The sequence below is a fragment of the Bos grunniens genome, chromosome 17, assembly GCF_055505025.1.
Source record: "Bos grunniens cultivar Pamir isolate PY7600 chromosome 17, Bosgru_T2T1.0, whole genome shotgun sequence".
Lineage (NCBI taxonomy): Eukaryota > Metazoa > Chordata > Mammalia > Artiodactyla > Bovidae > Bos > Bos grunniens.
In genome coordinates, this window is record NC_141181.1 from 65,701,835 (window position 1) to 65,711,842 (window position 10,008).

Genomic DNA, 10,008 nt, shown 5'->3' on the forward strand with positions numbered 1-10,008 from the left:
CTGCCCAGGACAGCCCTCCTGCCCCGTCAAAGAATAATCCAGCCCCGCTCGGCAACAGCACCAAGACCGAGAACTCTAGGTTAAAGACGCGTGGCATGCGAGATCTGGGCATCTGGGTCTTCAGGACCCTAAAGGAGCTGATGGCAGGGGGGGTGGTCAGGGGGAATCAGGCCTGCTGGGCCATCCCCACCTCTTGCCCCCTGATGTCCCCGGCGGGTGCCGGCTGCATCTCAGGTTAAGGGGCTGAGACCGGCTCTGCTCTCCATGAGCGCCAGAAGGAAGCAGCCCCTCGGGCTGAACTGTCAGCAGTGGGCAGGATCCTCAGTGATTAAGAAAGTGAGGCTGCCCTGTTTTGTTCCCGTGGCTCGAGGAGAGAGAAGCTTCTCCGCTGGCAGATGAGGAGACTGTGGCTGTGACCTTCATTCACTCCCCCAAGGTCACACAGATCCACCGGGTTCCAGAGCCCCGCTGTCACCCACCTCTCCGGGGATGCTGGGGTTTATGCTGACTTGAGGGTTTTAGCCAAAACCAAGCAACAGCTAAAGAAAACCCTCAGCTTAACAATTCACTCCTTTGCCCGTCATTTATTGCTTCAGTAACCACTGAATACAAGTTCCTCTCTTCTATCTTAGAGTAGAGCGGTCCTCTGAAGTCTTTGTTAAGCTGCAGTGGCATACATTGAAACAGTGGTTACCTGTGGACACAACCTGCTCACAGATGCACAAAAGAAATGGAGATAAAGAGCAGACACTCGCAGACAGGGTTCAAAGCCATGGCGGCCTGACGCTGTGATGCTGCGTGTAATTCCCACGGAAGACACTTGGTGGCGCCAGTCGCTGCTTGGGGCTCACCCTGCTTCTATAATGGCTCGTTATAAAATAAAGGCTGAATGCAACTGTTGCTTTTCACCTTTTTTCATAAAAGCAAAAGTCCTCTAGATTTCCTTCTGTTAGAGAAAATGGGTACTAATGTAGGTCTTTCATAAAAGCAAAGTGGCTTGAGGCAAACTTTTGAAAACTGAGGAAATTCTGTAGCTGTCACAGGTGAAATTATACTTTGTTACACGCACACAAAATGCATGGATCTAATTTTTTGGTCATAAATAAAGTGACTGTCATGATCGTCTTTATCCCTATTGAGGCTGAGAGCTGGACCCTGGAGCAGGCCAGCCCCTCCGCCTCCTGTCTGCTGTGTGACCCTGGGTAAGTGACTTCACCTCTCTGAACTGTCTTCCCCTCTATAGAGTGGCGATCACAATTCCTCCCCTCCAGGGAGCTGCATGAGGACTGAACACGCTCACGAAGCTGGCCCAGCGCCTTGCACACAGTAGGTCTCCCGTACATGATCACTGTCGTCTGTAGATGCCTTCTCTATGAAGAAAAGGCATCTTTGTTGGGTCTGTTACCGTGTCTTGTGGGAATGTGTGGACAGATTTACACCCACCTTGGAGGGGATGTTCAGGGTGATCGGACTTAAATTTTAGGCCCCATGGCACGGGAAAATTGAGAAATTCTAGGGCTTGGCGCTTTAAGAACTGGAGCCATTCTGAGGGTGTCACGCACCCCAAAAAGAAGATGCTGGCACTGAGAAGCCAGAACAAGGAAGTTGAGGGCACTGAGAGCTTGGTGCTGCGGGGCTCCCTGGGAGGCTGACACGGTCCACCTGCCCCCAGGAAGTCATCAGAGACCACGGCTGAGGACACAGGCACGGGGGCCTCCCCGGGCCTGCTATTGAGGTGAAGTGGCGCGCACGGAATCAGGTGGACAGGGCGCTGCCTCAGCAAGCCGGGATGTGCTGGGCTGTCAGAAAGCACCCATAAATAGGGCAGTCCCGGTGGCAGCAGACTGAGTCTGCAGACGGCGCCGGCCCCCTCTCTCCTCACGGCGACGGCAACAGGTGCACTCCGGGGGTGCGGGGACAGGGAGGCCGGCCAGACCTGGGCGGCCTCCAGGGGAGGGGGCGTGCATGGCCGGCCCCCCTGCACCAGCCGGGGATCCACGTGAGGGCCGGAGCCGGAGGGAGGACTCAGGACGGCCCCCGAGCCAGCTGGTGTCTGACGGGGTGGGCAGGGTCGAGCCCTGGGGTGTGAGCTTAGGGCACGGGCCTGCAGAGACTGAGCACCGCTGAGGAAGGGGAGTGGATAAAGTGGGGGGCTGGCACCTCTGCTGAGAGACCTCTCTGACCTGGCCCCATTTCCAGGGCCCGCTTTCTGATGAGGCTGGACACAGGGAAGCAGACAGCATTGATGGGCCTGTGTCCTGAGTATAAGGGCCATGCAGCCCGCCTGCTCCCAGGAATGTAGCGTGTGGCTGTGGTGCCTTCCGGGACTTGGCGGGGGGCATCTGAAATGGGCATGTGTGTGTCCCAGAGAAAGAAGCTGGGGGCTGTTTTTGTGCACCAGGTGGAAATTGACCACGTACAGTAACCATGGGAGCGTGTGTGTGTGTGTGTGTGTGTGTGTGTGTGCCCTCATGGGTGTGTTTATAAACAGGAGAACAGTCCTGTGTGTCTGGGTGTTTGGCATCAGGCAGACCCTTCCACATAAGAATTCAGGTCCAGCGGGGTGTGGCACCATCCCTAGGGATGAAGGGGTGCCGTCTGTCTGTGTCTCTTTAAGTGGCTGCTATACGGTGAGTGCTCTGTAAACGCACGTGCGATGAAAACAAGCTGACCGGGTGTCCCAGGGCCTGCTCTCCAGCATCTTGCTTTCTGTAGACATCTGTCCATCTGTTTCCCACTAGTCCCTGGTCTCCTGTTCCTCTCAATCACCCAGCCCAGGGCAAGGGACCGACTCGGTTCTCTTGGACTCTTTGGCAAACGAAGGAATCGGTGAATGGAAGCCTACTGCCTGGGGGCGGAGGTGGGAGTGATCCTAGCAGAGGAGGCTCCCCGAGGCCCGCCCCCCACCCCTGAGCAGAGTCTGGAGGTGTAGTGTCCCCCCAAAGCTCTGGGGGAGGGGGAAGGGCACGGGCTTTGGAGCCCCATCCCAGCCCCGCCTCCCTGGCCCTAGGGATTTCCGCCTGTAAAATGGGTATCCGCCTCCCCCTGACTGTCCCAGGCACAGCAGATGCTCGGTGGGATGTTTGCTAAATGACTGAAGGTTGGTTGTGAGCACCGACCACATCCCATGTCTCAGAGGCAGCCGAGTTCTGGAGCTTATCCTCGACTCCAGGCACATGGGTTCCCCCCAGGCACACCTGGTGACCGTTCGCTTTGATTGAAGCCACAGGGGTTCCCGCGGACATGGCAGAGCAGCACAGCACACCGGAGCAGGCTGCAGCCGGCAAGAGCCATGGCGGCCTTGGGGGCAGCTACAAGGTACGGGCATCAGGGGAGGAGGCCCGGGGGGCCCTGGGCCCAGGGCTGCCTGTGGTCCTCGGGGCCAGCCTCCCGGCCAGGCAGCCTCTCTCCAGAAAGCAGCAGCAGCCCTTCCTGCCAGCCAGGAGCAAGAGGGCATCTCCCTTCTCTGCCCACTCTTGCCTCTTCTGTGTCCTCGTCTGCACGGGGGACTTGGTCACACCCACGCTGCCAGTGTCGACGGGGCTTTCAGAAGACATGGCGCTGACCCTCCTGCCTTATCTCAGTCCAGTCCCTGGGCCTCCCTGGACCTCAGCAGCTCCACCTTTAACCTGGGGACGGCACCCACACTTCTCAGGGAGGTCAAACTCCGGTGCTATTACCATGGCCAGCAAACGGAGAAATCCAAGAGCTGGTGTTTGTGGGGTCTCTCCACCCTTTCTAAGCTATCCCGGGGGCTTTAATTTAAAGCCCCTGTGGGGTCCCAGGATGGATTGACTAAGGAAATAAGTGGGGTCTTTGACCAGACGGGGGGAGGGCACCGGGAGGGCAAGAGCAGCACAGAGGCTTGCCTGGCTCTGTGCCTGATTCGTGGGTGAATCAGCCTTGCCCTGTGGACCCCCAGCTATCCTCCCACCGGAGAAGGGGGCATCACTGCCAGCCCTTCCTGGCTCCTTTTGGCATCTGTGGGCTTTCCCCCAGCCACAGCAGTGCTTATGAGAGAAGCGCCGGTGGGCTTACTGAATCCAGTACCCCCACTTAACCTGCTGTGCAGCCCAGGACCCTTTCTGAGCGCCCCCTTGACCCTGTGTAAAAGGACCGGAGCCGATGTTCCCCAGGGACCCGCTACAGAGACAGTTAGTGCTTCTAAGAGGGTGAAGGAGGCAAAACCCACCCCTGCCTTGGCAGCGTCTTCCTTGTGGGCACAGGGGCAGGTGAAGTTTAGCTAGTGCAAACTGGAGTTTTATTTGTGCTGCCCAGGACTTTCAAAACGGAGACATCTCACATTAAGGCAATGACAGATTTCGGCTTCTCTCGAAAAGCGTAGAAGGGGGCCCACAGCCCCTCCTGACCACAGCAACTTCATTTCCCTAGAGTCCTCCTTCCGGTCATTTTGGACATTTTTCTTTATCAAGTTCTGCCCCGTTTCTAGCCAGACACCCAGCTTGCCGTCCCCTGGATTAATGGGGTTCCTGGAGGTGTTGCCCTCTGTGGCCACCAGGGGGCAGGGCAAGCCCGCGGTGCTGCTGGCTTCATTCTGGTTCCAGGCAGAGCTGATGGAGCAGGGGTGGTACCTGCCTCCAAGGCCCTCCGGGGCAGGACACGGGCTGGGGTTGGGAGCCTGGCCCCGATGCGATGCTGAGGAGGCTGTGTTTCTAGGTGATCGTGTACGAAATGGAGAACTTCCAGGGCAAGCGGTGCGAGCTCACAGCCGAGTGCCCCAACCTGACGGAAAGCCTGCTGGAGAAAGTGGGTTCCATCCAGGTGGAGTCGGGCCCGTGAGTACCGGACCCTCAGCCCTCCTCCCAACCTTGAGCCCCCTGGGAGTCGGGAGGGCCAGGAAAAAGCTCTCAATCTGCTGTGGGGCCTTAGGCAACTCCTTCCCCATATCTGGCCTCAGTCTTCCCACCTGTAAATAGGAGCATTGAACAGTGATTCTCTTGGACTCCTTCCAGCTCTCCATCTCTGGGGTCAGTAGCAGAGCACTGTGCAGAGAGAACAGAAGAGCCCACGCGCCTGGCTCAGTGCCCAGCTAGTGGGGTCTAATACTTATGACTTTAATAATGATGATAACATCTAAATTCTAACGTGCTTGATATCCTGGAATGGCTCAGTGGTAAAGACTCTGCCTGCCAATGCAGGAGACTCAGGTTCGATCCCTGGGTTGGGAAGATCCCCTGGAGAAGGAAATGGCAACTATTATTCTTCCTGGGAAATCCCATGGACAGAGGAGCCCGGCAGGCTACAGTCTATAGGGTCGCAAAGAGTCAGGCACAACTTAGTAACTAAACAATAGCAACAATATCCCTAAATTCTTACGACTGCCCACTTGACAGATAAGGAAACTGAGGCCAAAGTGGTTGACTGTTCTGTCCACATCCACCCAGTAAGCAGGAGTTCCCAGCTGGACCCCGAAGTATTCAGATAGAAAGTCCAGGCTGTGGTACTAACCACTTGGGTGAGGTGCTTCACCCTCTGGGCCTCTGTTTTCTCATCTGTCAAATGGGGATAATAGGCGTATGCACTTCAGAGTTTTTGTGAAAATGGACGGAGAGATATACTAAACAACAATATAATTGTAATAATAAGAATAACAATCTAATAGAAGAATTAGAGGAGGAGGGGGAGGAATAAGCGAAGGAGAAAAAGGAGGAGTTGTCGACGGACTCCTTACTGTGTGCCAGCCCTTGTGCTGAAAACGTTTCTGAGCAGCCTATACAGAGGTTGCACCTAAAACCGATTTCAATACTCTTTCCCAGGCTGGTTTTCTGGCTCAGAGTCTCAGCTCCTGGTAAGTTCTAGTACCTCCCTCAATACCAGGACTAGGGTCGGAGGAAAGGGGCAGTGTCAAAGGTCAGCAGCTATCGGGCACCACCCCCCTCCCTAGACGTGGGTCCTCCCCACCCCCAGGGCAGCAGAGATGAGTGACCCAGCCCTCCTTCCTCCTGCAGGTGGCTGGCGTTTGAACGCAGGGCCTTCCGCGGGGAGCAGTACGTGCTGGAGAAGGGGGACTACCCTCGCTGGGACGCCTGGTCCAACAGTCACCACAGCGACAGCCTCCTGTCCCTCCGGCCCCTGCACATTGTGAGTTCAGCCCCTGGGAGCTGGACACGCCAGGCGCTCCTGGCAGGCCCCTTTCACAAGCTCAGCCAAGGGCTCGGCTGGCAGGCCCTGGCCCGGGGAGAGCCCTCGTTATTTCTGATCTGAGTGGTTTTGGGGGGACAAGACGTGGGCTACCGAATGGGCGCTGGGCTGCGGGTCAGGAGGCCAGATTCATGTCTTGCATTAGCCAGCAGGTCACTGGCATGTTCCTCTGTAGCCTCATTAAAATCGGGAGCCACGTGGTCCAGTGGAACCCATACAACCCGGTAAATAGCTTCAGAAAGTAACTGCAAATCAGCTCAAGTCCTTCCCCTGTGTTTCTCCAACACCTGAAAGAGACCCGGTGCCTGGTGGCTCTTCTTCCCACCTGCTGACTCAGGCCAGCGGCTAGGCCCACCCTTCCTCCTTCTCACAATGACTGATGCTCCTTGAAGGGGGGATGGGAGGAGAAAGGCCAGGTAGACCGACTCAGAATCTGCTTTCATAAAGCGGGAATGTTTCTACATGAGTGATTCTGGTCTCCTGCCACCTTCTTTGTGCCTCGGTGTCCCTATCTGCTAAATGACAAGGTTTAACCAGACCTGAAAGCCCCCACTCTCGGTTTCATGGCTCTCTGGCTCTGGAAGTCCTAAGGAGACCAGCTCTGGGGGTGGGCGTTACTCTGCGGTGCCTTGAGCCTTTGCTGGAGCCTCCTGGGCCCTCTGTCCTGGACATGGGAGTAGCCGGTTCATCCCGTGGTCTTGCCCCCAGGATGGCCCGGATCACAAACTGCATCTCTTTGAGAACCCAGCTTTCGGCGGCCGCAAGATGGAGATAGTGGACGATGACGTGCCCAGCCTCTGGGCTCACGGCTTCCAGGACCGTGTGGCGAGTGTCCGGGCCATCAACGGGACGTAAGGGACCCGGCCCCACCCTTGCCCTGCCCTGTCCTCCAGTTCCCATGCCTCAGGCTCCAAATGGAATCTCTGTTCACAGTTTCCTACCTAACTGGCGTTTCCCGCTCCCCCCAGGTCTGGAGGCCCTTCATTCGAGTCAGGGCCCCTACACCAGCCTTGCTCAAAGCCCCCATGATTTGAATGTCCACCTGCTTGCATTCCTGTACCATTGGATTTCCAGGAAGCTTCGACTTAGAGACAGTTTGTTTTTTTTAACCAAGTGAAATCTGCACCCCCTAACTTGTCTGCATCAGTCTTCACTCCTTTTCTGAACTCCCCTAGACCTTGGAGTTCAGATTTGTTTTTCCCTTTTCACAGTCTTTGTCCTTCTCACCAGGAGACCCAGCACGTATGTAGGGGTGGCCCGAGTGGTACACAGGAGAACAGGCTCTTCTCCTCCCTCCTTCGAGGCTTAATATCTCTGTTAACGCAATCTTGGGGTCGCTCTCCCTTTGTCTAGGCAACTACACCTCACTTGTGGGCTTGTAACCTGGGGTTGGGCCTTGAGAGGTGCCACCTCTACCTGATAATACTGTATTCAACAACTTTTCACTGAGCATCTGCTGTGTGTAGGGTACGGGGGCAATAAGAACTACATAACTCCCATAATTCATCCCTTGGTAATTTCACAGTTTAATAGGGAAACAGACAAGGAAACAGCTATTCACAATTTGTAGTGATCAGAACTGTGATGGGGGACATGCAGGGGCTCTGGGGGTCCTGATGAGGTACCTGGTTTAGCCTGGAGCAATCAGGAAGGGCTTTCTTGAGGAGGAGATGTCCAAATTGATATGTAAATGTTGCTATGAAAGAGGGGATGAAATGAGGATGAGGCAAGGGACAGCATTCCAGGCAGAAGGAACAGCAGGTGTAAAGGCTTAGAGATATGCGGGTTCAGGGAGAGGCTGAGACAAGCTGGAGTGTGGGGTATGAAGGAGGAATGAGAGGTAAGGCTAGAGTCTCGTTTGTGAGCAGGGCTAGGAGTTTGAATTCATCCCCAGGGCACTGGGAAGCCAAGGAAGGATTCGGGCAGGTGGAGAGCAGGCTCAGGGTCTGGTTTTCAAAGACTGGGTCTGGCTGGGAGGCGAGAGCCCGGAGGCTTCTCACGCCGACCTCGCCTCCCTGCAGGTGGGTTGGCTACGAGTTCCCGGGCTACCGCGGGCGCCAGTACGTGTTCGAGCGGGGCGAGTACCGCCACTGGAACGAGTGGGACGCGAACCAGCCGCAGCTGCAGTCCGTGCGCCGCATCCGCGACCAGAAGTGGCACAAGCGAGGCGTGTTCCTCAGCAGCTGAAGGGCGCCCAGGCCCCAGTGGCCCAGGCCCGCCCCGGGGGGCAGCAAAGGCAAGAAGAGGAGGCTCCAGGGCCGGGGTGAGGGCCTGCCGGGCCACCCTTCCCCCGAATCTGCTCAATAAAGCCTGGGGCCGGGCCCCCCACCTGCCATGCTCCTCCGCGTCACTGCAGTCACTGCATGAGGGGGCGGGCTCCGGGGTGGAGCCGGGGAGGGGCAGGGCGAGGGAGGCTGCGGCTAAAGGTTCTGAGCGCCCCAAGCAAGGGACGGCTGGGAGCTGTTCTCCCACTCCAAGCCCCCTGTTCTCATCAGGCGAGCCCTGATCGTATGTCTGTCCGCCTGTGTCTCCATCTGGCAGTCTGTCCATCCATCCATCCGTCTAGTCTTCCTTCCGTATTTCTATGTTTTCTTCTGTCCGTTGGTTTATCCATCCTTCCTTCTACCCACTCATCTTTCTTTTCGTTCCTGCAGTTCTTCCTTCCCTCCATCCTTCCATCCGCTATTCATTCATCCATCCACCCCTCCTTCCATCCATCTATCCATACATCCACCCTTGCGGCCACCCTCTCACCCATTAATCCATCCATCCTTCTCCTTGCCCATCCACCTGTCCATCATCCCCCCTCCATCTCTCTGTCTGTCTCTGTTTTCTTTAACGTATTTGACAAATGCCAGGCCCTGTTCAAGGCCTGAGGTCACAGCAGACAACTGAACAAAAGTCCCGCCCTGACGGAGCTCACCTTCTATGAGACAGCCGGAACATAAGTGAACAAGTTTGACCATAACATCAGGAGGTGGCCAAGGTTAAGGACAAGAAAGCTGGATTCAAGGATGCAGGGTGATGGGGTGGTGGTCAGAGAACTCCACTCTGAGGCAGTGACATTTGAGCTCAGACCTAAGTGAGCTAGGGGAACATTCCAGGTGGAAGGAGAACAGGCTTTGCCGCTGAGTGTTGGAGACACAGCAGTGGGAGGCCAGTGGGTCTGGAATGTGTTACCTGAGAGATTGGGAGGGGTCAGAGAGGGAGTTAAGGTCATGTATAGGGCTCTACCGACCCTGGCAAACTCTGACTCTTCTCCAGGAGGTGGGAGCCATGGAGAGTTTGAACAAGGCGAGTTTGAACGGTCTGCTTTTAGGTTTAACAGGACCACTCTGGCTGGGGCCCAGAACACAGACAGGGGGACAGGGGGACGGGTCGGGAGGCTCCTGCAGAGATCGGGGTGAGCTGAGATGACATGGTGCCCTGACCCTCTCTCTTCCATGCTCAGTGGCCACCCCCTGCCCTTCTGCAGCCTTGGTTTGACGGCTGAGCCCCCACCCCACCCCTGACTCCTGACCATCACCGCTCTGAGCCTCAGTGGCTTCATCCGGCCCAAGGGGGTTGCCAGGCAGAGCCGGGTACACGAATGAGTCTCCTCTGACCTCCCTCTGTGGGAAGAGGAGGGACTGCCTGGCTGGACAGGTGCCAGCTGGCTTCCCGGGGACCAGTCCCCACCCCTCCCACCTCCAGAAGTCCCCCCGACTTTGCTCCCCTGTGGCGCCCAGAGCCCCTCCGCCATCCCCAGCCCCCCCATGGCAGAGGCAGCTGGTGCAGGGGAGGCCCGTGGAAGACATGAAAAACGGCAATTTGTTCAGTTCTTCCAGCCTGCCTGTTGACAGAAAT

General features: G+C 56.7%; 1 protein-coding gene across 1 annotated transcript; it reads left to right on the forward strand.

Annotated features, from left to right (window-relative positions):
- The first annotated feature begins 3,106 nt into the window (after positions 1 to 3,106).
- Positions 3,107 to 8,502, forward strand: CRYBB3 (crystallin beta B3). The gene is made up of 5 exons (XM_086346039.1): positions 3,107 to 3,318; positions 4,678 to 4,796; positions 5,970 to 6,102; positions 6,871 to 7,013; positions 8,184 to 8,502. The coding sequence occupies exons 1-5, from the start codon at positions 3,244 to 3,246 to the stop codon at positions 8,347 to 8,349; spliced, it is 636 nt and encodes a 211-aa protein (XP_086202165.1). The 5' UTR covers positions 3,107 to 3,243; the 3' UTR covers positions 8,350 to 8,502.
- The last annotated feature ends 1,506 nt before the right edge of the window (positions 8,503 to 10,008 follow it).

Bases quoted from the DNA above. Each gene is read 5' to 3' on its own strand.
- CRYBB3 (XM_086346039.1), top strand. From the start codon at position 3,244: ATGGCAGAGCAGCACAGCACACCGGAGCAGGCTGCAGCCGGCAAGAGC. The intron at 6,103-6,870 runs GTGAGTTCAGCC...TCTTGCCCCCAG, and splicing joins CCCTCCGGCCCCTGCACATT to GATGGCCCGGATCACAAACT. The intron at 7,014-8,183 runs GTAAGGGACCCG...GCCTCCCTGCAG, and splicing joins GTCCGGGCCATCAACGGGAC to GTGGGTTGGCTACGAGTTCC.